Below are 27,427 nucleotides of genomic sequence, written 5' to 3'. Positions count from 1 at the left end.
TTTGGGCCTGTTGTCATTTAATATCTTACTAAATTAACCCAGTTCAGTGTTTAAGTTCTTGGATTTATTCATTTTTCATGTTTCATCTTATTTTTTTACAAAGTTGGAAGAACGATGTAGAAGTCGAGCTGAAGTCGGCGTGCGTTCCACCGTTTATTTGCTCATGCAGAGCCTACGATTTTCAACTTAAGCAAACATGCTGCTGTTCAGTCCTCCAACATCGTTGTGCACCACCTTCTTCTTCTTCTTCTTCTTCTTCTTCATTTCGGTTGCGTGGCTCAAAACATTGAATTTACCTGAATAGTAAAATAATACCATTTTCCGTGAGAGGCTGCTCCGGCTTCATTGACTCTCTGAAACAATCTCTCTGCCTCCTCAGATTTGGTCCCAAATAAACTGCCCCACTGACATCAGGAAATATGCATGAAGGCAGTTTCAACTCCTGGATCAAACCATTAAATTCTCCTTGCTGCTGCTTTCTCTTGAGAACTGGATGAACCCAGAATTGTGCATATTTAGAGAATTTCCTGTTGCTTATTTGCAGCACGCTTGGTGTTTCATGGCCTTTACACAGAAAAGAACAGTTCCCAGTCTCGTCCTCACAGTGAGGAATACACCATATAGTCTTTTATTTATGTTTTAAGGTTATTGAATGGAAATGTGTTTGTATATTATGAATACATCTTCCAACAAATGAATGCATTCTCGTTAACTTGGAATTTATCCATTCATCCAAAACACTTAGGAGTGGGCACCAGTTTGCCAAAGCCGTCACATTTCCTCGCCATCTTGAACACAGTAGCAGATATGGACAAGTCCACATACGTAGTATGCCAGCTTAGTTATTGCCAATATTGCTACTTAAAGTCAGCAAATTGGACATGTGGGAGGGAGAAAGCTGCAAAAGCTGGTAGTAAGCTAACATGGTGCCAGCTAACGTTGGGCTAGAGTGTCCTAAACATCACACTTTGATACACAGAGTTTATTTACTAAGTGTAAAAGTCCAACAATGTTAGTGAAACTGTCTTTGAAAAGGATCTAATGCCTGTAATAACAGCTAACAGCAGCTAACAGAGGCTAACAGACTCACACACTGGCAAAAAGCCTTACCGCTTACTCAGCGACAAGCTCAGGATGTTCTCAACAAAACGCCTCAGCGTCACTGTCATTGGACAGAAATGAGCTTTGCTGACTCGTCTTCTCATTTTGGACTCCATGTCTCAGAGTAAACAGACGCTCAGCTTGAATTAAAGGGGCCAAGAAGACACAATTCAGTTGACTGCAGTCTGCTGACATCTAGCCAATGTATCTGCATAATGAAGAGCACTTGCTAGCTGTGAATACACCAGACCCTATAATCTAGCATCAGTGCAATCAGACATCAAGAAGGCATTATTAGAGGGAGCTTTTGGTTAAAGTTCAGCGCCTCTATAGGATCATTCCTAAAGAGAACATGAAAGCAACTTCTGACTGGTAAACATCTGTCAAATCTGTGTTAACACTGTAACATGGTGCTGAGGTACATTACATTCTCTAGCATTAATCAGCTGTTAAAAAGAAAAAGCTGCAGTTCACTAAATGATCTTCCCACCTTCTCAGTTTCCTCAGTTAGAAAGCAGCAGAAGATTGTAAAGAGCTCAGGGTGGGAACCCTGTTTAACATCCCACATACAGTCTGCAGATTGATCACCATTACCCCAATAATTCAGTTATTGCCTTTTTTTTTTTTTATCCCCCCCCCCCCCCAGTCAATAGGTGTGTGTGCGTGCGTGTGTGTGTGTGTGTGTGCATGCGTACACGTAACATATACACCTGTGGTCCTTATCATAGAGGTTGTCAGCTGAGCTCATTGTTCAAACAATAATCAGTGTTTAACCCGTCCCTTCTTTCCTCTGAGCTCTGCCTCGGTGATTTTAAACCTGCGACTTTTCCTCCTGGTTTGCTCGTCCAGTCACAGCCGATCAAACCAGGATAAGCTCCTACTGGCAAACTGGGAAAGGCTTAAGGCTTGGCTCATCCCATCTCCTTTGTCTGTTGGGTTTTCCCTTTTAAATTCATTAGCACACAGATGATACCATTGCTCACAAAACCTGAAACTTTCTTTTCCACTGCTTTGTGACGGGTGTTGAGTCAGGGGAGCTGTAGTCACCCTAGCACCTCATGCTCTGGGCCACATGCTGGTGTGCTCGGCTGGCTTTTCTGTCCTCCAAGGAACTGGTTTAAATGGGTTTAATAGACCTGTAGTTGGGATTTATATGGATTTCTCATCTGGGTTGAGCGGTTTCTTTCGTCTTGCTTGTGTAACTAGTGCGATGGCTGAAGGAGTTGTTGCTTTGGTGGCAGGTTTCTGTGAACATCACACACGAAGACTCTATTTAAACGTTTAAAATCGCCCACTTTCTTGCAGACACTGAATGAGTTTCTCCTGGTGTTGTTCACATACAGTATGTCATTCACCACAGGAACACAAGATGACACCTCCACCGTTGCAGTGGCCCCATCACGCTGGTGCACTGCGGCAGGTACGAGCACCCCGCACTCCCCCCGCCCCGCGTTGGCGTTTTTGTGTTGCAGAGTAACCGAGCGGCGTGGCCGGGTGGCCCTGCTGCAGACAGTAGACGTAGCATTTAACAGCTCCTGGCGTCTTTCTTTGGAGAGGTGGTGTCAGATTTGGGCTCTGCGCTTCCTGTTAACGTCCTGCGTCACTCTTGCTCCTTCGCGGGTTCTCATGGTTCCTGTTACCACAGCTGTTTTAATGTTGAGACGCCGCAAAGGAGCAACATGTGTGTTTGTGTGTTATTGCTTTGTTTTTCCTTTTTTTCCTTTTTTCTCTTGCTTTAAGCTTTACTAAAACGCTTGACGATCTGCCGCTTTTTCTTTTTCCCGACCTTTGGCTGTGTGGCAGCCAGGAGACGCTGCTGGCTGCTGCTTGTCATTTTAGAGTTTCCCCTCATGCACACATCTTTCCTCTGTTCCACCCGCCTCCCGCCGAGCTCTTATTTCTCCTCTCATCTGTGTCGTACTTCAGTGCTTCTCTCTCCCCCCTTCCTTGCTTAAAACCTCTCGTTTCATGTCTTTTGTACTGCTCCCACCCCCCTCCCCTCTCCGACCACTGCTCTGTCCTTTCTCGCTCTCCCTCTTCTTCTTTAGAGCCCCTGGAGGAGCACCACGTGGCCCAGTTGTTGAGGCGTTTCTCCACCGACCTCAGCCTGGGCCGCCACCTCTCTCTGGACCAGGCACTGGCCCACCACCTCCACCAGTGCTCCTACCACCTCCGCCTCTTCCGAAACTGGCTCATCTCCGGCCACGATCCCCTAGAGTACCTCCACGGTCAGCCCCTGGCCCCGCCCTCCATACCCCAGCCTCATGCTCTGTTACAGCCACAGCTCGCGGTTTAGTTGGGACTGTGCTTGTTCTGTGGTTGACTCTCATGCTTTGCCTCTTGATGTTTCTGCATGCTTGCCTGTTTCTGTGGTTATGCAGATTGCAAGCTGGAGTCGTGTGAGCTGTCGGGGGTTTTGTGGGGGGCATCATTGTTTTGCAGCTACTGTCCTTCCTCTCTGAGGTGGTTGCTGCCTCTCAGGTTTTGATTGCCTTTTTCTTTAGAATAATATCACATTTTTTCCAATTTAGCTGAAACTACAAGTTAAAAGTAAGGTTTCACCTAACAGCCCTAAATAATCTCTCGTGTATGTTAATAACAGTTAGCACTGCGATTGCCATATGCCAGCCTGCCCTCCTCTCAGTAAGTTGTGTAGTCTCAGTGTCAGCTCGTGGGCCTCTGGTCACTGTCCTCTCATTGGTCAGTCACCAGATTTACTCCAATAAGCAGCAACACTGTTAGACTTTCCCACAGGTGAGTTGACGGCGCAGGCCTGTGCAGCACCCTCTTTGTACTGCACTGTCTGTTCAGGTTTCCATGTGCCATCACAACACACGACCACCGCCACACGTGTGCGTTTGGGGTCAGCTGTTCGGGTTCGTGGGAATGCCAGACGCCCTTCCACCTGACCTTAACCAGCATGTGATTCCTGCTTGTTTGCTGTACATGTGGCGTACACTCACCACCCCCTCCCCCCAGCCCGTGCAGCTGAGCGCAGTACGAACACCCTCTGTGGAGGTTGTGGAAGGCCGAGGCAGGCTGCAGTTTGATGCTTTGTGATTGTGAACGGCTCTGGTGAATTGCGGCTTGGTTGTGAACTAACAGCGGATGAAGCGCCTTGGATGACGAGTCGGGGCTGAGCTGCGGTCTGGACGGCTTTGACTGCTAACGTGCTGCTGTCGCAGCTGTGTAACAGGACTGAGCAGAAGGGCTGACGTTCTGTATTTTTTGCGACCTGCTTGCTTTTGCAAATCCCGCGAGACGTCTGAGATACGTAGACTCTTTCTGTTTTTGATATGGTGTCATGTTGTCTTGGCGTCCAGCATGGTTTTTTGCAACTTGCCTGGGTCGAAATACCACGGAGGCTGGCGGGAGTCCACACGGGGTTAGAGCCTGTACTGAAGCAGGAGCAGGATTTCAGAGCACTTTTTTTTTTTTTAGGTGTAGTGATGGGTGGCGTTGGGGGCAGTGGTGTTGGGTGTCAGCTGAAGTGGTTCTGCCTGCTCTTCTTCTGACTCCCTGGGCAGACTCAGGGCTGATGGGCCTGCTGGCTTCCTATCTCTCTTCTGCCGCAGGCTTTGAAGGATGCTCCATGGTGCCCTCCATCTATCCTCTGGAGACGCTGCACAACTCACTGTCTCTGAAACAGGTTAGCGAGTTCCTCACCAGCGTGTGCCAGAACGCGGGGGATCCACACACTAGGACCACCAGAGGTAAGACACACAAACCGACACACTCCTGTTTGTATTTATAGACATTGTAGCCACACCTGACTACGCTCAGCCTGACCTGCGATCCCTCCGTCTCTTTGTAGCTTTGTCAGCCATGTTTGGTGCACACAGCCAGCCGTCAGTAGACTCGTACATCCCTCAAAGGGTCCTCTCTTCCTCCATCTCGCTCAGATCTCGTTCTGACAGGCCTCCTTGGTGTGAGTATCGCAGCACATCCTCCATCTCTCAGGATCTGACATTTCTAGGTTTCTCTGCTGTGTCACTTCCAGACGTTTGGGGATTATTTATGGAAGCCAAGTTACAGCCTGTTTTAAACTAAGCTCACAGTTTATGTCTGTCTTTGTATTTATCTATTTTTGTGATAAATAAAGACTGCAGAACCCAGTGAACCGACCAGTGACCCACCCATGTGGGTTTTTCAGGGTCGATATACTTGGATTCAAATAAAACTTTAATCATTTGTGATGCATGTGAACAGCAAGGAGGAAATAGACTATTTAAAACTATAGAAATTGGTAGTATCAGTAGTAATGATATTTATATATTGAGCAATGAGTGTGACAGGAACAACAGATAAAAATTAGCATCCTTCTAAGTCTGCCCCTTTTACACGATGAACCTAAGTGTTCATGTTGCGTCTAATTTTCTTGGTCTTCATAATATTTAACTGTTTCTTTGTTTTTTTACCACTTTCATGGCTTTATTAAAAAAACATATATTAAACGATTGTTATGACAATTGTGGTTTACCTGCAGTTGTTTTGGCTACTGGCTAACTTAGCCATTAGCGTAATTTTACCCTTTTGCTGTTTAATTTTATTTACACAACACCAACTCACAACAACAGTCGCCTCAAGGTGCTTTATACTGTAAGGTCGAGCCTACAATAATACATACAGAGAAAAACCCAACAATCATATGACCCCCTATGAGCAAGCAGTTTGGCGACAGTGGGAAGGAAAAACTCCCTTTTAACAGGAAGAAACCTCCGGCAGAACCAGGCTCAGGGAGGGGCGGGGCCATCTGCTGTGATTGGTTGGGGTGAGAGAAGGAAGACAGGATAAAGACATGCTGTGGAGGAGAGACAGAGATGTTAGCATAGCCTTAGCAACTGTAATCTGAAAACTGCTAAATACAAACCACAGCAGTCACCCAGGCTGATGAGAAGTGATCCCTAGAACCAGTGTGCACAGGCTTCCTCTGCAGATCAGACCTTCTTTTCTGTCCCTGCAGACAGCAGCGGTCCATCCAGTACCGTATCCAGCGCTGGGCCCTCCTCTCCCACCACGGCTGACACCTCCCCGAGGTTCAGCTTCAGCGATAAGATCTCCCTCACTCCTCAGAGCAGCGAGGAAACCCACTCATCTCAAAACCTTTCTGCTCAGCTGGCACCTGCGGTTGCGTCACCAGCCCACGAATCAACCGACTCTGCTGTTCCAAACCTCGCCGAAGTCCCTTTGACTCCAAATAACTCACCAGAAGATGATCCGGAGCCGTGTGCAGTCACCGACCAGAAGCCCGACAACCCTGCGCCACCGCTGGAGGTGGAAGAGGGGCCTTCGTTAGCTGCCGATCCCTCGGATCCCAGCCTCAGACCTCCATGCTCGGCTTTAGCTGAACTCTCTCTGGGTCGGATGGAGGGTTACTGCCTCCCGGGCTCCCTGCCTGTGCTGCTGGAGCTCAGAGAGAGCAGCAGCGAGGCAGGCTCCAGCTCCCAGACACCCCAGTCCCCAGAGGGGCCTGACGAATTCTTTGACACCCATGAGTCCATGGAGTTGTGGATGGACAGTCCAGAAAGCCTCCCACATCAAGAGACGCCCCTGGAGGCTGGACGCACTAACATGGGCGAGCCGTAGAGCAACACTGGGGCAACTGCTGTGGTTCCAGCATTCATCATTAATATGAACAGCGTAGTATTGAACTGAGCTACAACTATCCAGGCCTTCCCTTTTCTCTCTTGTGACTCTGATGAGTGATCTCGGGCAGCTCTGTGTTGGAGAATCAGATGACAGTGCTGTACATGCTGTTCATCGCCTGCTCGGCCCTCTGGTTCAGTCCATCCACAGGTGAAGATGGGACAGCTTGGAGAAGGTCAAGCTAAATAGAAAAGCTTTTTGTTACTGTCACTTGTTCGCTGTTATAAATGCCTTTGTTTGAATGATTGTAGACACGGGGTCTTAAATGTGCTATTAGGCTAAAAGCTTGAGCTAAATGAGGCTGAAAAGCTGCAGAAAATTGTCCAAGATGATTTTCTTTTTTTTCTTGATTTATTGTGACCATAAAGTTACTGATTAACGGAGCTTTAAATTGTGTTACGTGTGCTGGATGTATATCTACTCTCACAGTACCAGCTTTCAGGGCATGTTGGTGTGGCTAATGATCGTTAGCGATCAGCGAGCTTTCTGTTTGTTCCTCAGTACAGGAACTAAAAGATCAAACGCAGACTCTGAAAAATACAATCAGCAAATCTTCTGCTTTTCGTCAATCTGCAGCGTCCCTCCGGTGCCGGGCGTCCGTGGCACTGCATGTTTGATTTTTAAAGAGGCTGAAGCTGAGTGGAAGTGTTCAGTCTCCGGGTCAAACCGTGTGTGCACTGCTTACTGCCAAAGTCCTCAAGCCTCATTACAAAGTTAATATAATCAGTAGGAAATGATAGAGGAAATATTTATTTTGAAACGGCATCTAAAAACAAAAGTCTGTATTTTTAATACCCACACATCGGATATGGAATTGTACCACAGCTACTGTGTATATTTGTGTTTTTGTAAAGTCACGACGTGATGCAGGAAGGATCCGAAAGCTAATCTTTTATGTCATCACTGAACAAACGGGAGGGGCATTTTACATTCTGTGTGCTTTTTAATGTGGCGACCAGTTATGTAGCAGCCGTGTGCGTGGAGGCAGGCGCACACGCTTGATTCAGGTAGTCGAGGATGCTGATGTGCAATTGCGTGTTCAATCAGTCCGGTTTCATGTTACATCACAAAGTACTGTGAGTACTGTGAAATCCATGACTGTGAGTTTGGGAAACTCTGACCTGTCTGTGTGTGCAGAATAAAAAACGTGACACCAGTGTGGCCCTGCTGTCTTCTTGAGCTCATGTTCTTTGTGCACAATGGGTTCATTTATGTCCTTCTGACTTACTTATAGCGTGCAGGTTCTATCCCTCAGATATAAGGACGTCATCTTTGCTTTCTGCAGCTTCCATTTCACTCCACACAGTCACATTGAAGCTGAAGTTGCATGTAGCCAAACTGTTGGGAGCAAAAGAGAATTAAATCTCCAAACTAACGACCACTCAGGAACGAGCTGTCCCAGCTTGGCAGTGGGGCGAGTGCCCCCAGAAGTTTATTCTCCATGGTCACTGATGCGTTCCCAGAACAATAATTGAAGCAACATGAAGCTGTCGGCGTATTGCAGAACAGAATGTGGTTGTGTGGATCATTCATGCAAATGGGGAACGAAGGCCGAATGCTCCAATCCAACAGAGGAGCTGCTGCACCATCAAAGATGGCGCTGGCACGGCTGGCAGCCTTAACCCAATTTCCCTCGGGATGAATGAAGTATGATCAATCAATCAAAAAAAAAGACCGATGCTGGTTGTGGTAAAAAGGTGTAATAGTGTTAGTGTTAGTAAATGCCTGTTAATTTAAATTGACTTGAGACAACCGGGGTGGCTTCGGCCCCCCAGCGACTGTAAACTGGATACCTAAGAAGATGCTTTCAATCTACTGCCAAGCCGTTATTCAAGGTGTTCAAGTTGATGTCAGGACTTGCAGGTTGTTCCACTCTAAACACAATGTTGTTTCTTTATTATTTTTTTCTCTATGCATGGAGCACGTTGTAAATTAAAAAAAAAAAAAAGTGGGGGAAGGTTCAGAGGCTCCAGCGCTCTCCAGGACTCTGAGTCTCTTCCTGAGAATAAATGAGCTCTGAAGTGTTCGCTAAGTAAATGTGTCAAAGGTAGATGTGTCCTGACACCTGGAGTTACCGTTCTCACAGTGTATGTTGTCACCGTGGAGGTCAGCGCTGTGAGTGATGAGCCGGAGAACAGAAGTGCAGAGGAACGTAGGCGATGGGGATATTTTATGAATGGAAAAATTTCATCTGCACCATTTCCAGGTGTTTGATGAACACACTCAGGTAAAGAGTAGCACGATTCTCTCTTAAATGTTTTCAAAAACTTCTTCTCTTTTCAGGAATACAAAGACCTCTCAGTCACCAAGTTCTGTTAATGTCCAGGGTTGCGATGTTCAGGTGATGTGTTAGAAAGTCCATGAAGTGAGGTGTATTTAAAGTCATTGTTGCGTTGCTGCCATTGTCTTTAGATTTTTCCTTTGGATTTCTGTTGAGAGTATTTTCAGCCCAATGAGTTTGGATAGAAAAGCGTATGAACTTCTTTAAGTTGCTTGAAGATGTTTCACCTCTCATCCGAGAAAAAGCTTCAAGCAACTTAAAGAAGTCCAAGCTCCTTAGACTACGATGACCTGGATGACTGAGAACCTTCACTGACTGTAGAAAGATGTTTTCTGCTCTCATTGGTTCAGCCCATCGGTCTTTGGCAAGTTGTTGCACCTCCGTCCTGGAAAGGACCCGATATTTTTTGAACATTAGATTTTCCTGAAGTCCTATATTCTAGGACCTAGAATATAGTTCCTCATGTATCCGCCTGCCTGCCTGTAACTGTTGTGTCTATCTATCCTCTAGCAGAGCCAGGACCAGAGCTAAGTGACTATATTTGGATGAAGTTATTAGCTCGGCACCCCGTTCAGTCAAACCAAAGCATTAAAAAGGAAAATCACCCAGTGTAAACTTGAAGGAGTGCTTCTGTATCAGCTGTTTTATATACGTCAACTTATCTTCTGACATTCATCACCATGCAAGGCCTGAAACATTAGTGATTTATTTAAAACTGTAGTTTACTCTGTGCTGCTCGAGGTTGGCTCCAAACGTCAGTCTATGTTACAATGGTAGTTAAAGTCTTACAGCCCAGTACAGGAGCAGTTCAGGCTTTAATGATAATTACTGGTGTCCCCGTTGGAGTCTGCTGGGCTTCATCCACTACTTCAAGTCGTTAAACTGGACCTTTTTCGGGTTTTGGATTATCTGACTAATACTATGACCTGCTGTGTGCTACAGACTTTTGTGTGAGTATAATTTGTCTGTTACTTGGTATTAATTAGCCTATATGTGTCTGCTGCACCTGTGCAGTTTAGTAATGCAGCTTTGCTAACTAGCATGCTAACTCCACACTTTCATTTGTAAGGTAACTTCTGCCTCCAAAAACAAGATTTGGACAAAATCCTGAAGTTTCCAAAACAAATGGGAACATCATGCTGTCTGTGGATTCACTGACCTTTGACAGGTCAGATATGACGGTTTACAGTTAACAGGCTTAGAGTAACCAGCTAGGCACAAATCTGCTTCAGAGGAGTACGTGGTTCTTTCCAGCTCCAAAGCAAAGGGAAACATCCACATCTATTGTTCCCTCTATTCTCCAGCCTGATCCTGTGACCCAGCGAGTGATGTCATTGCTGCATCCATTCATCAGCTTCTCACAGCGAGGATTGTCCTCCAGCTTCCGGCTGCTCCTTCCCCTAGGATGGTACCATCTTCAGACTCCACGGTGTCTGGGAATCACTGCCGTATCTGTTTGCTTTGTTTTGGTTGATAAATGGCTCCTATCACCAGTGGAGGGCCTCGGCACTCCAATCCAGCATACTTTGTGGCTCTTAAACTTTTTTTTTTTTTTTTTTTAAAGGGTTCATCAAGCAGAACGAAGCCCAGATTGTTCCAGTGTCTGGACCGCAGAGTGTCAAGATGAATCAACATAGCTAAATCCACACTAAGGCCACGAGGAAGGAAAAGTAGTCTATGAGTGGTTCATAAACTTAACCATTCATCACTTATAAAGGCATATAAAAGTGTAAAGCCTTAAACAAACTGACTCTATTTAATTAGAATATATTAGGATTTCTTTTAGCTTTTACAGTAACCAGTTTCCATGGCTCGCGGTTCTCACTGCTTTGCACCTGAGAGTTAGAAACCCTTTAACAGCACGTGGGGTGTATCATGTGGGGCATCACTGGATGAACCAAGGTTTTAATGGTTTGATTACGATGTGGTTGTTTCAGAAGCTGTGTCTGACATTAGTGGTGTTATCTGGTGGTTTCCACCCATTTTTACTGAGAGGGCAGCCAGAGCTGGTCCGCAAGCATGATTCAGACCGAAATAAAAGGTTTTGACAGGGCAGTCTGAAAGCTTTGTTCTCTGGTGATGAACTCTACTGATCCTCTGACCTTTTCTTATTGTGCCAAGATAACTAATTGTCAATACATTAATGTCTTCATAGAGGACGACTCCCAATTATTGAAAAACATCTCCCCATAAACAAGCTGGACTGTCATGATCCCCAGAGGATAAACCATGGTAACGTTTCTATCAACATTGTAGTTTTTTTGTTTCAACATCAGGCTCGTTCAACCTTTAAATACCAACACTGCCGAAGTTCAGAGAATCCAAAATATACTTAATAGAATTTTTACCCCTCTGCAGTAAGAGGCTGAAGAATGAAGTGAGGTTGGAGTTTCACCCCATCCATGTAACTCCTGAAACTCTTGAACGAGTTCAAATCTGTGACCTCAAGGTGAGAGGTCAAGTTTTCTAAAAGTCTTCAATTCAGTTTTAATTATATAGCTCCAAATGATAAAGAAAACCCCAACAATCATATCACCACTTATGAGCAAGACCTTTGGTGACAGTGGGAAGGATAAACTCTCTTTTAACAGGAAGAAACTTGCAGCAGATCCAGGCTCAGGGAGGGGCGGGGCTAAAGACCCACTGTGGAAGAGAGCCAGTGATCAATAATTACTCATGATTAGATGCAGAGTGGTGTACGAACACATGTGAGTGTATGAAGAAAAAACACCCAGCAGACACAAAATGACAAGCCGACACATTTTCTTTCGGTAAATGATATTTTTATTGATCTTCACAACACTTTTCCCTTTCAACAATAAATCACTTTTCTATTTGACCTGTTTACGCGTTTAAAGAGAGATAAAGAGAATATTGCACTTAAAACAAGAGATGGAAGTAAAACCATGAAGCAGAAAAGGAGGGAGGAAACAATCACGAGGCTTTCCTTACAGCACAGTGCCTCCTCAGTACCAGGCAGCTTAGCTTCTTAACTAGCATAATTTAAAATAGCATCTCTATGTTAAGTCAGGTTTGTTTTCAGCTATTACGATACAGGAGAACTCAGAAGGAAGGTACACATGCACGCACAAGCAGGGCTCACTGGAAACCAACAGTCTTTATGATTTATGAGTCGTTCCACTGCAGATAAGTATGAATGCCACAGATACTGACTTTTTTAACTTTTGTTTTTTTGCACATGAAAATAGAGCAGTTAGCTGTGTGTGTGTTAAGCTTTGACTGAGAGAAATGTGAGTAACAGGAAGTCCACTATAGATAAAAATGTAGTGACGTGAGCGAACTGAGTCCCTCGTGTCTGGCAGTCTGAGTGGTTTGCTTATATGTGAGTAGTGCGTGATTATAATATTCCTTTACCGCAGGAATGTCAGCGTCACTGAATGACCCGGCAGCGCAAAGAGTTAACAGGAAAGTTTACCCTAGTCAGCTGTAGGCTAAATGTAATTATACATAAAATTATATATAACCCTCGACTCCATATCTTTGTCACTTCTGTAAGTTGTTTGTTGACAGAATGGCAGTCAGACTGTGTCCTGTCATTCAAAGAAAGAAACCGCTGACTTTAGCCTGCACACAGCTGATGTGATGTATTTCAGGCTACGGTGAGGCCGATCTGGCGAGTGTGACTCGGGTGTACGGTACGATGCGCAGCAAAAACCAAGGCAACCCGGATATCGAAGTCCTCCACGGAGAACGTAAAGGTAATCTGCATCTTCACATTCAAAGTAAATATGAGCCAACACGCGTCACTAGCTGAGCCGAGGAGACATAGAGGGGAAAATCTGCGTTTTCGTTGCGGATCATAAAGTAGCAACCCTGGTGAGGCCTGTTGGTCCTTACATCTGTTTGATTGTTGGTTTAGTTCCTGGTTAAAATCTATTAAATTGCCCCAAAAAGTATCAAAATATAGAAATCATCATCGATAATACTCGACCAAATCACATCTACGTCTAATATTAAGGTAATGAAGTGCTATCCAAAAATGACCACCAAGCTATGGCCGGAAAAAATTTAATACAAAATCAAATGCAACAAGTTGATTGTGGCTAAATTCAACAAAAAATAAAGAAATTGCACAATTTATGATGGCGAATTAATAAAACAAGTCCAGTTGAAGTCTAGCACACTCCTTTGTGTTTCTTTGAGTGGCAGCTGAAATACTGATTGGGTGCTTTGAAAGGTGCCGTTTTACCCTCACTATGTACAACTCTGACCTTTTGTGCGCTGACAAGAAAACATCAGAGGAGCCAGCGATGTATCGCACACAGGCGTGCCTAACATTTCTACCATCACTTTCTCTTCCCTTCCAGCACAGCAGGACAGAAAGGCACATGTGGGCGACCGTCAACCAGGCGAACGCGCAATCTCTCCTTACAACCACATGTTCCTATCGTTGTAATGGAATACATTCTTTAACACAACCTTTGTATCGACACAGCAACAGGTATGAGGTTACTCTACTCTAATGAGTGCTATTTTCTGTATGTAAAGATATAAATATGTAAATACCAAAGATCAGATGATTCTTTTTAAACTACATCATGACCTCCACCTACAGCTCTCTATATGACCTCTGTGACGATATGTTGACTGGAAATACACCAAAGACTACAGAAACAAACGCAGACAACTGATTTCTCAAATTCACTGTAGGAAAAACAGTCACTGAGAAACTGGAACAAGTGGTTTTCACTTTGAAAGGACTTTAGAAAGAGCACAAGTCACTACAAGACAGATTATCTTTGAGTATGAGCGTCCCTATAGCTACAGCAAATATACTGAAAAGCCCGAGTGGACCTCTGGGTTTCTGTTTCTCTACGTCAGCGGGAGCCCCGAAGAGACGGAAATGGAAACACAGAGGAAATTCATCACAAACTCTGTTGTGTGGTGATTTACACACTGCCTAACAGTAAGGAAGGGAATCAAACGGAAATGAAAATGCCAAATGAACAAATGTGGAGCTAGCGTCTGTGGCGACCCGCCCGTGAATAACGGAGCAGCTGAAAATATCGTAGATCTTCTCCGATACCACAAACGTGATTTGTTTGACTTGCTTGTTGTTGGCTTTAATTGTGCTTCAATTAGAACCTATTCTAAGTATTGTTTTGACAATACAAAGGGGCAAAAATCACTGCGTTATATAAAATAAGGAAAAAATCTGGTTAAGGGACAGAAAATAAAACTCTTCCCTTCACACGACAAAGTATTAAGATTGCAGTGAACAATTAAAAAAAACGACTCTGTTATACAAATGGTGATAGCCACAACAACCCTAGAAATAAATAAAAATCTAGAAAACAGAGACAGTTACCCAGATCTGTTTCACACAAATGGACTCAAATACAAATAACTGGGGCAGATACATGTTTGCATATCGGGCTATAGAGAAGAGTAAATAAAAACCGATGTACACTGGGGAGGCCAGTAGGAGAGGAGAGAGGAGACAAACGCTGGATCTTAAAACTCGATCTTGCAAGCTGGGAAAGACTCATCCTGCATGACAACGGTGCTGCTGGAGGCCAGAACCATGATGTTGAGCTCCTGCTGCCTCTCGTGCGTCTGCTGGTACCATTCACGGGTCACCTCAGTGTCGTGGGTGGGGATGAGCGTCACCTGAGAGGGAAACACAAAGGAAAGTGCGGAGGTGTAGTCATCAGAACTGAGAGTACCTAGAAGATTTTTAAACTTGTTACACTTTGAAGGATTGTGTTTTTGCTTTGATGCGGTGAGTGCGGTCTAGTTTTAGCAGTACTTGCTATAATGTGAAGTTGCGGTCAAAAGTTTGTAAACACTTATCGTAGACATTAATAATGTCTTGGTAATTTGGGGCTTCTTTGAACTGTTCTTTTTCAAGTGTGGAGTGATTGTGCAGCACGCATCTGCAATGACTTTAACAAACAGGAGTTGGGTGGATGTTTGAACGGTCCTCATGGCACAGGCCTGGGTACCATCGTTAGAGGATTGGGTCTGTGCCAACAAACTAACTTGTTTAAGGCCACGTCCACACTAATACATTTTGGTTTGAAAACGCATCTTTTTCTCTCCGGTTTTGGCGTTCCGTCCACACTGTGATGGCGGACGGCATCGTACAGCATTTGTTTTGTTTGCTCTCAAGCCCTATTAAAGATTAATATCAGTTTGTACATGTTCCAGATAAAACTCGGCACTTTTCCTCGACATTTTGCCGCGACGTCTCAAAGAGCCGGAAAATAAACAAACGTCAGACGGAAAAGACACAGGTCAATCATCGTACTTTTCACGCATACGCAGCACAGCAACGTAGCGTTTTCAGTGTGGATGAACACGATTGAAAACGATAGTGTGGACGCGGAGTGTTTTTAGACGAAACTGCAGTTTTCCAATTTATCCGGATTAGTGTCAACGTAGCCTAAATAAGCTCTACCAATTCTGCCAGGACAACTGATCGAATATTCAGTCAGGATTATGCCCTGAGCTTGCTGGTGTCTACCAAAACCACTGAGTCAGGAAGCAACTTGCTGAGAAGTAACCAAATATTAGTGTGAGTGTATATGTACTTTTTACCCTCAGCTAACCCAATTATTCTTCTTTAAATGTATTAGAGATTATTAAAGATGTACTGCTGCACCATTCTTCAAACCTGGAAAGACAACAGTGCAAACAAATCAATAAAAGCTTGTAATTACCATGACGTTCATGCCAAGTTTTGACCACAATTGTACAAATTCATGACGTATGTTTACACTCATATAGCTCAGTGATGTCACTTAAGCTGGCAAATGTAATTGTTTTAACCTATTTATGAAGCTAGCAGCTGTAGTAGTATTTAGCTGTCCTAACAGACCGCATATAAAACATGGCCAAAGCCACCGGAGTTGAGCGTTTTGGTTTGGAAGGACAAAGAGGTAAATGACTCTGATGTCTGATTGTTCATGTTACCCGACAGGAAGTGAATGCAACCGCTGAACAGCAGGATCACGGAGAATATGCTGGCTATCTAGTTTTCGGCCTAGCGCAGATTGTTGTTGTCACCTCTTTGGCTCTGACAGCAATCAGAGATTGTTAAATGTCTGTAGACATCAAACAGGTTTCTGGCACAAAAGAACACTGGCTGATGTCCAACTTAAGGAAATTTGGGCTTAGTGGAAAACAAAAGCATCACCAGCTGCACACCTCAGTACGTAGGTCGAGTAAGAGATTGAGGTGGTCAATAAATGCCACCACAAACCTTTGAGATTTAAAAGTGAAAATTATTGTGTTTATATTTTTTTATCAAGTCGATAACCCCAGTATTAACCTTAACCTAGCTCTACATGTTGGAGGTCAGGAAAAAAAGAATAGTTTCTTCTGTGTGTCAATTAGAAAGATTATATTCTTTGTTCCCTAATTGCCAGAACTTAATAGAGAACAATGTATTAAAAACTAACCCTAGGTTAGAGTCAGGGTTAGGGTCATCAGTGATGACTTAAATCGATGGGTTAAAACACACGTAAATAATACCTGTAGGTTTGATCCCCACTGAGCTTTGCCGTCCAACAGTGCATCAAGGACTCCTCGGCTCGGTTCGCCGCTCGCTGCATCGTTGCCACTCACCACATAGTATGCAGAACGAATGCGTTTGAAAAACTCTTGGTCCACATTCTTGGCACTGCAGTGGTTGGGAATGTAAGTCAGATCCACATAAATGGGTTGGCCGGGAGCAGCCACAGAGCCTGACTTCTGAGAACCTGTGTGGGTAAAGAAGGCCAAACCATTGTTCCCTTTTGTGTTGTGTAAAGAGTTAGGATGTTATGTTTTCAATGACATTTGCTCACCTGAACTGCTTTTGACACCATTAGTCAGCCCTTTGCCAGGGTTGTAGCTTGACCTGGACAGGTCGTCATCTTTGGAGCCCTGTCCATCTGAAAGACGAGACATCCGCGAACTCTTGTCGGCCTCCTTCTTTTTCAGCGAAGCACTACGAGGAGACTGCGTCTGTTTGACAGGCATAGGAGACCGCTTGCGCCTAGCTGGTGATCCTGATTTGGTTTTGCCTGCAGTCTTCTTTAAGCTCTTAGTTTTTGGCTCTTTCTTCAGGGAGCCGTTGTCTAAAGAGTCGGGATCCACCATGCAAACGTCTGGCCGTGGGGGGTGTGGGGAAGGATCCATGAGGGGAGCAGGAGAAGGATCGTGGCTCCTCCTGGAGTTAAAGTGGTGGCTGCCTCCTCCTAGGGCAGCTTTATCAACTGGCATGTAGTCAGCATCCTCATCTGAGTCCATGTTGCCTTCAACAGTAGCTGAAGGGTATTCTTCACTGCCCGGGGGTGCATCCGAATCTGACTGGGAGGCCAGAGACTCGCTGACCGAGGTGGGTGGAGTGTCCTCCGTGGCCAAGCCTAATCCTGCTGACATCCCACCAGTTTGGTGCAGAGAACTGCTGTCCCTGCTGTGGGATTGGTGTTGATGGGCGTGTTTGTGAGCCCTTCTCTTGACTGAGAGGTCGTGCTCGTCACCCTCTTGCGACTGATCACTTCTGCGGCCTTGCTCCTCATCGTCCTCGTCACTGGAGAGTTGCCGCATGCAAGGGTTGATGAAGGAAGGTGAGAGGTCTTCTTTGCGTTGCCTGTACTCAGAAGACGAATATCCGGGAGAGGAGCGGCTCGTATAGGAGGAGGTGGCTCCTATGGGTGCATCCCGATCGCTGTCGTCATCGTCGTCCTCGTCATCCTGCCCTCCCCGGCTGCACTCCTCCCCGTAGAACGGTGAACGGAACGGCTGATCAGTTGAGGAGAGTGAGAGCGGGCGGGCAGGATGCTCTGGCTCCATCTCGCACTCTTCTTCAAACTCATCATCGTGACGGTAATGAGGGGGAGAGTCTCCTGGCACCATTCCCATCTGGGATTTTGGCATTTCCCACTCATAGGAGCTCCTTACATAACCTGCTGCTCCCTCGTGTGACACCAGCTTGGCTGAGCCTAAAGCTGCACCAGTTACTGCTGCTGCAGGTGGGAGCATGGAACTCGTGCTGACCTCCGTGGGCCCGTTCACTGTGTCAGGCTTGCTGGTCTGAAGCGTTGAGGGAGTGTAGGAGCCAAGAACATCTGGAAGCGCATCTCCTGGCTTTTCAGCGATGGGTGGAGCAACAGGCTTGTCAGAAAATAAAAGGCTACTAGCCAGGCCACTAGAAGGAGACCTCCGAGTCATCTCACGCATATACGCTTCCTCGTCCTCTTCTTCGCTGCTTTCGGTCTCCTCAAAGTAATGTTTGCCTTCTATGTCTGGCCGAGGCGAGGACGTGACGCCAAACAGAGCAGCACTAGCTGCCTCCTTGTCCTTGGAGAGCTCTGAAAGTTGAGAGAATGGTGACGCTGCTGTGGCCCCAAATCCAACAGCTGTGTCCAGCTGGGACCCTTCAGACCACTCAGGCTTAGAAAAACACTCAGGTTGAGAGACTTTATCTGTTAGTCCACCTAATGAAGTCATGTGCTCCTTCTTGTCATCAGTAAAGGTACTGGACGAGAGGGAGGGGAATGATTTAACCTCTTCAAAAGGACTGAGAGGTGAGAAGCGGGCCAAACTGGAGGTAGTCTCAGCTGCACTCGTAGCCGTAATTTGTTTCTCAGTCACTTCTAAATAGTCATCTTTTGCGACAGCGGAGCTGGAGAATGGAGAATCCGTAATGGGCGAGTGTTCATCTTTGAAGGAGGAGTACTCAAAGAGAGGCTCGGCTGAGGCAGGTGTCTCCAGCTCCTCTCCGAACTGACGGCTGGTGGACAGAGACCCCGAGGTGGAGGAGGAGTAGCTGTAGGCCGAAGAGGAGGAGAACCCAGGGGCAGCGGTGGTTGTGGTGTACTGGAAGCTTGTGTCCAATGATCTCTTACTCAGAAGATCTGGTGTCTTTTGTTTCTCAAAATCAGAATCAGCTCTGTCGTTCTGGTAATAGTTGCCGTCTGTTGATTTCAAGGTGAAGTTCTCTCTTGCTTTGTCTGAGCTTTGACTGGGCACAAACGTCTCCTTCTCGTCACTTCCGCTGCTGTATTCAAATCCTGATGAGTAGCTAGAGAAACCTGCAGCCCCTAAATCCAGTGGTTTTCCGGTTAGCGATGACGAGTCGGCCTTGGTTTTATCTTCGACAGTTGTGAGGGAGCTCGAACTGCTTCCTGTAATAACTGGCTTCCCCTGACCGCTGTTACCATATCCAGCCATGGAAACCATGAACTCAGGCTTGTCTTGGCCAAGCATTTCACTGACCGGACTTTTCACTTCCTTTTCAGATTTCTCTTTGGCACCTTTCTCAATATCAGAATCAACAGCACCTTCATCCTCTTCCTCCTCCTCTTCGTCATCTTCCTCTTCTTCGTCGTCATCAACAATATCATCATCATAGTCCTCCTCGTCTCTCGCCGTTAGCTTTCGCATATCAATCTCCAAGCACGCACCTTTCTCGTTGTAGGCCGAGGCAGCTAGCTTGTCTACACCCGACGCTGAGGCCTCTGTGCTGTCAGTCGGGACTCTGACGTCCTTTTCTGATGACAAAGAAGTGGTCCATGCCTCAGGTCTGTCAGCCATTGAAGGGAATCGACTACTTTCACTGTGTTTAGATGTCTCCTTTTCTTTCACCTCTTTTTCGAATTGAGCTGTAGCTGGAGTGCTCTTGGAGTCTAGCCACGATAAGGACTCCTTTCCATAAGAAACAGCAAATCCCTCGTTTTCTGACATCTTATCCCTGACTGTGAAGGGAGGCTCATGTTTTAGCAGATCTGCGCTGTCCTTTGCTACGTCTTTCTCCACCTTAAGGACCTCTAAGGACTCCTGACGAAATGAGTCAGAGTCAATTGAGCTTGTCTTGCTGTCGTAAATGTCACTATAAGAGAACGTTTTGCCGTGCACATAGGGAGTGTCCTGTCTTACATATGAGGCCTTTACTTTACCCTCCTTCTCGGGAAACTCGTACAGGTTGAACTGAACACTTTTTTCAGGCTCTTTAATAGTGATATCTGCTTTTTCTGCGCTGTCTTTTGTAATGTCAGCTTCGGCGCGATCACTCAAAACAGGCTGAGACCCTACCCTAACTGGAAAGTCGTCATCTTTTTCATCTTTGTTCGAATACGTCACGTGAGGTTTGGGTTTCTCCTCTGTGGCAAAGGCCACATTTGTTTTGCCTGAGCTCACAACTTCCTTTTGAGTTCCTGCAGATTTTGCATCAAAACTAAAGTCATCATCTAAGAAGCAACCCTCTTTGGCCTCCATAAGCTTTGCCTTGACGGTAGGCTGTAGATCCTTTTTGGCATAATAATCGTCATCCTCCTCCTCCTCAGATTCTTCAGATGCTTCAAACATGGTCTTGTCACCTGACACACCAATGAAGGAGGTATTGTCTGAGATGGTGACTGATTTCTCTGTTTTCTGGATGTCAGCTTTCGTGCTGGTCACTGCCTCGTCTCTGTCTTCTGTCCTAAAGGGCTTCTCCTCCGTTGGAGAGTAGCCGCTGCTGGTAGGCACAGACTGTGTGGGTGATGCAAGTTTCATGGTGCTATCGTCCGGACTTAGGCATCTTTCCTCACTCTCCTGCCTGGAGTGGGACTCTAGCCCTGGGGAGAATGATGAAGGAGGGGGTGATACAGGCTTTATTTCAACACCAGTCTTAAATCCCTCTGCAATGAAGAGGTTTTCTTTGACAGACTGTGAGGGTGAGTACTGTGTAGTGGAGAAGGGAGGAGGAGAAAAAGTGGACGAGGGCGATTTCTCCTTCTCCTGGAGCATCATGGAGGCTGCATGTTCGTAGCCCTCTTGAAGTTTACCCAGAGGGATGTCAACGTTTGGGGTCTGGTCCTCATCCTCATCCTCGTCATCATCTTCTTCATCCTGGACTGATGGGACATTCACTTCACCCTCGATCTCAGGGATGTGGGGCTGATACTCATCAGAGGAAGGAGACTTAAAACACTTGTCATCCTCTAGAGAGGAGGTGGGTGAGATGGTTCCTGCTGAGTGGAGATAGTCCTTCCCTTGGGCAGCCTCTGCACGTGAGGGGATGCTGTTGATGGTATCCAGCAGGAGAGAGTTCCGCCCAGCCTCCTCGGTCTGGGGCGCTGTCACGGAGGCAACGGACTGGTCTTCAGCTACAGATGTGGCAAAGGATGACAGTTTGTCATATTCTGTGATGGATGTGGCTGAGGAGATGTGCTCCTCTTCAGCAAGAGGAGCAGCAATGATGGTGGGGTAAGGTGCAAGCTCAGGTTCGGGACCTCCCATAAAGGCTTTGGGTTTGACATCGGCAACGTCAGATATAGCGGAACTCTTCATCTCCTTTATACCGTGCATCGAATCAAAGGTGCCGGGAACGTCGGGAACAGAGATGTCATAAGAGCCCACATCATAGTGCAGCTGTGGAATCCTGTCCTCGGTATCCTCATGGATCTCCTCATCAGAGATGGTCTGTTCAGTCTCAGAGTATCCGGGTATGGTTTCATCTTGGATAAAAGAGAACTGCTCTGAGGCAGAGGCTGCTATTGCCTGTGCAGTTGGTAACGGTTTTTGCGATGGCTTGGTGTCCCACTCCTTTGCTTTTTCCTTTTTCACCTCCTCAGTTTTATACTTCAGGACCTCATCGTCTTCTGTCCCTTCAAGGTCAGCTTTCTCGATTACATCGCCCTCTTCCTCTGAGCTCTCGCTCTTCTTCGATCTATCTTTTACATCATCCTTTATGGAGTATTTATCATATTCTTCCATTTTCTCCTCTTCGTACTTTTTATTGGAACCATCATCGCCGTAGTTCTTCTTTTGAGTAGCCGCCACCACCTGTTCTTCCTGTTTGACTGGAGATTTGGGCAAAGCAGACTTTGTCTCAGTGGTTGAGGCTGTGACTTTTTCCTCAGGGAAAACTAAGGAAGAAACTTTAGCGTCAGAGTGCACTGTTAGCTCAGGCATGACATCGTTCTGGATCGGTTCTGTCTTGTGTTTGGACAGCTCCTCTTGTTTCAATGCCTCAAAGTCCTCAGTGAGGTCTTCGGGTGAGGACACAATGGATCTGTCAGCCAGAGCTGCTGCCTCAACCTCTTCAGGCACATTCTTTAAAACTGGTTTTTTCTCATTCACTTCCTCCTTCACTGCTTTATTTTTGTCGCTTTTAGGTTTAGCCTGAGTCTTGGCCTTGTGCAAAGTTTTCCTCACCTCAGGGGTTAATGGTTTCAGGTCTGGTTTTGTGATTTTTCTCAGTTCAGGTTTACTTGGATCTTTCTTTTTGTCCTCCTTGGCTTTGCTTTCTTTCTTCTCCTCCTTTCGTATGTTCTCGTCTTTCTTTACCTCGCGTTTCTCTTTCTTCATTTCTTTTTTCTCTTTGTCTTTTTTCTCATCCATCTTTGATGCTTTCTCTTGCTTGGCAGCTTTTTCCTTTGATATTTTCTTTTTTTCCATCTTGTTAACTCCAGGGGCTACTTCACTGTTTTTCTGTTGCTTGGTGGCTTTTAGACTTTCACTTTTGGGTTTCTTCTCTTCTTTCTTTTCAGCCTTATTTTCTTTGCCGGTATCGCTCTTTGACTCTTCCTCCGGTCCACTGGCTTCTTTCTTAGTTGTTTTCGAATGTGGTTTGGGCGAAGATTTCAGACTCTCTTTGCTATCAGTTCTTGATCTTATTTTGGTCTGTTTTATGATGGGAGGTGGTGCGCCAGATGATATGTCTTTTTGGGTAGCCACTGGGTATCGCAGAAAGTCCAGGTGCTTTAGTTTCTCTAGGCCTTCAAATATTTTATTCTGTGGTGCATTTCCTGGGAAAAGCACACGGACTATCTTTTCTGTTGGACGATGAGGAATCCACACGATGAGAGCTGTGACTGACGTTAAATAGGGGACCGATATTTCTCCTTCTTTTCCGTTCGGCATCATGATCCCTGTCTTGGCCTTGCTGTTTCCGGCCCATTTCTGCATTAGAAACTGCATCTCTTTGCTTTCTTTTACGGGGTTTAGAACATACATGTCTAACTTTCCCACACCTAGCTTGTGGAACAGTGTGATAGGTTCAATCGTGTTGCTTACTACCCTATGAAGAGGCTCTGGTGTGATGCCAAGCTTGTTGAGGTACTGCAGTGTCAGAGATGCTTCCTCAATGCTTCGCTTTACCTTAAGGGTGGACTCGGGCATCCGCAGCTTCTCCGGGACATTGAAAAACACAATCCCGAGCTCGGGGGAAATAAGGTTCTTCATCCAGTCACCGCTGCTGCTGGAGCCAGAGTCTTGGTTCCTCTCTTCCTCCTGCTCAGCAATCTTTCGCTGGAACAGCCCATTGATGCCAGGGAGGTTATCTGCGCCAATATGGGTAAGCAGGACAGAGTCGATCCTGTCCAGGTGCCGAACCAGCTTCCAGAAGCAGGACTTCCGCTCAGACCCACCGTCCACCAGGATGTTGAATCCATTGACAGCAAACAGAGCAGAGTCTCCCCTGCCTCCAGGGAAGATGTAGCAGCAGGGTTTGGACAGCTTCAGAAACCCACCGGAGGTTGGGGGCTCCAGAAGGTCAAAGGGTGATGGCACATCCACTGTCTCTGCAACATACTCTGTAAACTCTGTGACTCCGTCCATGTTGGGGAGGTGGGGTTCGGGGTTCAGGCGGTATTCCAGAAGATTTAGGAGTGACTGCTGCTCCTGGCTTTGGCCCAGGGAGGTCCAGCCCCCTTCTCCCTGACAGGAAACGGTAAGCTTCGACGGTTGCTCAGAAGAGGCCCTGGACAGGACTTCAATCACCTTCAATCAAACACAGGAAGAGGGAAACATGACCCAAAATCATTTTTATAGTTCCACGTTGATCTATACACGCATACACTGAAACAAAGTATTTAGAGTGAACGCACGTGCAGCTTACTTCAGGGTTGGAGATGATGTCGGAGAAATGTTGCCAGGTGAAGGCTCCACTTTGCAGTTGGATGTCACCACCTTGCTCAGAGCTCTGGCCGCTCAGGATCAGCAACTTATTTGCAGCAGAGTCGGTGATCAGTGAGCGAGTCTAGGCAGAGGATAGTAATACGACTGTAACAACAACTGATATATTTAGAATACTATATCATCAATAATCTACCAGAAATACAAACAAAATAGTCAAATGGCAGCACATAAGGATGATGAAAAATCTTTCAGTACCCAAACATGTGATGGACTGATTCAAAGCTGCAGACATCCAAACACTTATAGGATCATTTTATCCCACATGTACCTGCAATTCCAACTTTCTGTGTGTGAAAAGCAGCTAATCAGACACGGGGGGGGGGGGGGGGGGAAAGGAAAGCTAGCCTTAAAGGGACAGGACCTAAAACGGCACCTTTAGGATGAACTGAAAGGGTGTGTCACGGCCTAGCCTGTACCAGAAACACAATCTACTTGTGCACAAAAGGCTCCTTGTTTTCTTTTTCTTTCATAAGTAACGGATAGCCAGATGACTGCTGTGCTCCTGGACTACCAGGGCCAACTGCTGCTGATAAGCAAAGGAAAGAAAAATGCTTTACAGATGTTTGTTAAGCAATTCAGGCAGGACGATTACAAAGTAATTAAATGTTCTTTATTTTCTTAATAAATGGATATTTTTCTTTTTGTGAATAATTGATATAAAATATATTCAATATTATTCCTTTTTGTCTATGGAGCTAACAAGTCATCATACAAAGCTGCTTAAATGTAGAACAGAGTAGCCTACATGGAGCTGGAAATGAGTAAAATAGCTGCAGTTTGTCCTCTGTGTGATGAATGGAACGCTAAATATGTCCAATCAAAATAGCTGCTCTAACAAAATGAGTTTAAGAAAAAAAGGTCAGTCAGGCTGCAAAAACTCCTGCTCCTTTTTACAAATCTAAATATAGCAGTTTAAAAATGAGCGCCTGTCACTTAACACCCAAAATAGAATGTTTGAAAAAGTATTTTCTATTTCTGCGACAAACAGGACCCATTTTAGGCACATTTAAAGTCTCGATTTAGTCATAAGTAGCTGAGAAGCTGAGATTCCGGAGGCCTAAGGAAAATGATTAAAAGGAGAATAAACACACAAAACTGTGAGTTTCTTGGGCAGCTTGAGGGACCAGCTGTTTCAGTCCTGTAGATGTAGACTTGGCAGTAGTTCCACATTGATCTACAGATGCAAGTTACTCGTGAAGGACTAATTAAATGTTTATAGTGACTAATTAAAGCTATGAGGTCGACCTGTGTAAACAAAACTAGTATGAAAGTTGTTATCTGCAGTCAAAGACAGATAACATGAACACACTGTCTGTGACTCACACTGTGGTCCTTCAGCTGACAAAGTGTACTGATGCTAATCAGAGAAGCCTGGGACAGGCATGGACCTCCAACTCTGGGATCCCTGGTGAACAGCAGGTATTGCTACGGTCTTCATAAGACAAACTGAGTTCAGATCACATTGAACACTTTGGCCCAGAACTCCTCAGTGTGACTTAAATGAAAAAACTTTTCCAAATAGGAACCAAACACTTTGATCATCGCCACGCACTCGTTTCCTGTATGCTCTCTGAATGTGACTCACCTCTGAAACAGCAGTTTCCTCTGATGGGTTCACCAACACAACTGTCTGGAGGACATCACTCTGATACTGGAGAATTCTCTGGCCTGCAGGAACAGATACATAAAAACTTAAAAGGTCTTCTGATGACCAGGCGGGAACAAGAAGCAAACCATCAGCTGATTAAAGCCAAACAGATTAGAATTTCTGGTACAGTACAAATGCAGAGTCTCACATGTACCTCTGTCAAGTAAATATTAGGACTGTAGAGCATCCGTAACTCTGGATGATAAGCATGGCAATGCAAGTTAATATTTAAGAGCATTTCCATGTATTTATTGAGTTTTAAACTTTATACTGACACCATCATTAAACAAAACAAAACCAACATAACAGGACAAAACAAAATAGACAAAACAAAATAAAACAAACAACCCGGCTCAAGAATACAAATAAATAAATGGAAAATCCAGACACTTTGATTATGAGATACAATTAACAATACACATATGTAAAATAGCAGTGACATGCTTGCATTATACCAGGGCCTGTGAGAAAATAGCAGAAATATCCAAACCGGCATACGCCATAAATGGGTCCCATATTTTATTAAACTTTTTGTCCCTACTATGTAACTTGCATATTAAGAAATCTAGTGACATATATTCCAGTACCGTCCGGTGCCACTGACTCTTAGATGGGGCCGTATCCGTGATCCAGTTCAAAAGGACACATTTCCTTGCACAGAATGTAAACAGTGCGTAGAGCTGCTTTCCAAACTTCCCCCTGATTGTGTCGTTTGCCACTCAAAGTAGCATACACAATGGGTTGCATTCAGTGTCAGTGGTGAAGATCTTATCCAGTTCACACTTTATGACAAACCAAAATTGTTGTATTTTCCGGCAGGACCATAGACAGTGCGTGAGGTTGCCCACCTCTATTTTACATTTAGGGCTAGGGATGGGTACCGGTATCCGGTGCCATGATGGCACCGGTTCTGACATAAACGGTAGTAACCAGACCGAAAAGCAGCGCACATTTCAGTGCTTTATTTCGGTGCTTTTTTTTCCTGAGCTGTGATACACTTTAGATTCTAGCCAATCATTTTACGTTTCCGAGGATAGTAGGCGGGGCCAGGTACGTACGTTCTTTTAGAGCAGAGCTACAGATTAAAAATGACCAAGGCAAAGCGGTCAAAAGTCTGGCTGTACTTCACAGCAAAATATGCAAACTCAGCAGCCTGCAACAAGTGCTTTAAGCTGATACTGTGATGCTGTCAAAGGAGGTAACACCTCAAATCCGATGAAACACCTGGCGACGCATAGCGTTTTTTTAAAAGCCGAGAAATGCGCCGTATTTGATAGCTTGCTGCGAGACCTCACACCGAGCGCATCTACTGTGGGTGGGTTGCCTGTTATCGGACCCGGAGTTAGCAACATCCCCCAAAAACACGAAGAGGAGAGTCCTGGCCCCTAGCCCTGCCAGTGTAGCAGAAATGATGACGGATGATGATGCAGCAGCAGCCGTTCTTCTCTGCGTGAGTAGCTTAATGTTGTTCGTGTAATTTACGTTGAGTAGGCTAACCACGTTATTACATTAATGCATGTAAGGTGAACTAGCAAACATCATCATAGCTACATGCGGCTGTCTTCTTGTTTGATGGCAGATACTCCCTTCACCCTGGCCAAAAAGGCTAAAATGACCAAAGAAAAAGTGGAAAACAGTTAAACATGAGAGGTTTTTGGACAAAGTTTGTTTTTTCCATTGTTTAAGCACTGCTTCCAGCCAAGAGTGATGCCATAAATCCCCTATAGCTGCAGAAAAGGCTAACATTGTTATCTTTTTACAAAAAAACCCAGCTGAACATGAGAGGTTTTTGGACCAATTTTGTGTTCTCCATTCTTTAAGCACCGGTTTAAGCACTG

At 45.4% G+C, this 27,427-nt stretch overlaps 2 protein-coding genes across 13 annotated transcripts in view; one reads left to right on the top strand and one right to left on the bottom strand.

Moving 5' to 3' along the window:
- The window catches only part of ppip5k1a (diphosphoinositol pentakisphosphate kinase 1a), a 30,123-nt gene extending 22,221 nt beyond the window's left edge, over positions 1-7,902 (top strand). For 3 of the 10 annotated variants that reach the window (XM_085408433.1, XM_085408422.1, XM_085408415.1), the window contains 5 exons: positions 2,462-2,521; positions 3,150-3,329; positions 4,677-4,814; positions 4,916-5,029; positions 6,065-7,902. In XM_085408433.1, coding sequence (XP_085264559.1) covers positions 2,462-2,521; positions 3,150-3,329; positions 4,677-4,814; positions 4,916-5,029; positions 6,065-6,687 — 1,115 coding nt within the window. In that variant the 3' untranslated portion in view covers positions 6,688-7,902. The remainder of the gene's footprint in view (positions 1-2,461; positions 2,522-3,149; positions 3,330-4,676; positions 4,815-4,915; positions 5,030-6,064) is intronic. The other 7 variants (XM_085408464.1, XM_085408444.1, XM_085408428.1 and 4 more) reach the window with 3 other exon arrangements.
- Positions 7,903-14,266: 6,364 nt separating this feature from the next.
- map1aa (microtubule-associated protein 1Aa) overlaps positions 14,267-27,427 on the bottom strand; it is a 61,272-nt gene continuing 48,111 nt past the window's right edge. For 2 of the 3 annotated variants that reach the window (XM_085408395.1, XM_085408406.1), the window contains 5 exons: positions 25,527-25,609; positions 23,862-24,002; positions 16,840-23,743; positions 16,526-16,752; positions 14,267-14,659 (listed from right to left, as the gene is read on the bottom strand). In XM_085408395.1, the coding sequence (XP_085264521.1) occupies positions 14,504-14,659; positions 16,526-16,752; positions 16,840-23,743; positions 23,862-24,002; positions 25,527-25,609 (7,511 nt within the window). In that variant the 3' untranslated portion in view covers positions 14,267-14,503. Of the gene's footprint in view, positions 14,660-16,525; positions 16,753-16,839; positions 23,744-23,850; positions 24,003-25,526; positions 25,610-27,427 lie in introns of those variants that run through there. The other variant, XM_085408398.1, reaches the window with a different exon arrangement.

This window comes from Rhamphochromis longiceps, linkage group LG1 (genome assembly GCF_057381845.1).
Source record: "Rhamphochromis longiceps isolate RC_006_pf linkage group LG1, R_longiceps_female_GT1.1, whole genome shotgun sequence".
Classification (NCBI taxonomy): domain Eukaryota; kingdom Metazoa; phylum Chordata; class Actinopteri; order Cichliformes; family Cichlidae; genus Rhamphochromis; species Rhamphochromis longiceps.
Note: the sequence above shows the minus strand (reverse complement) of the source record. Positions and strands in the feature narration are given on the sequence as shown.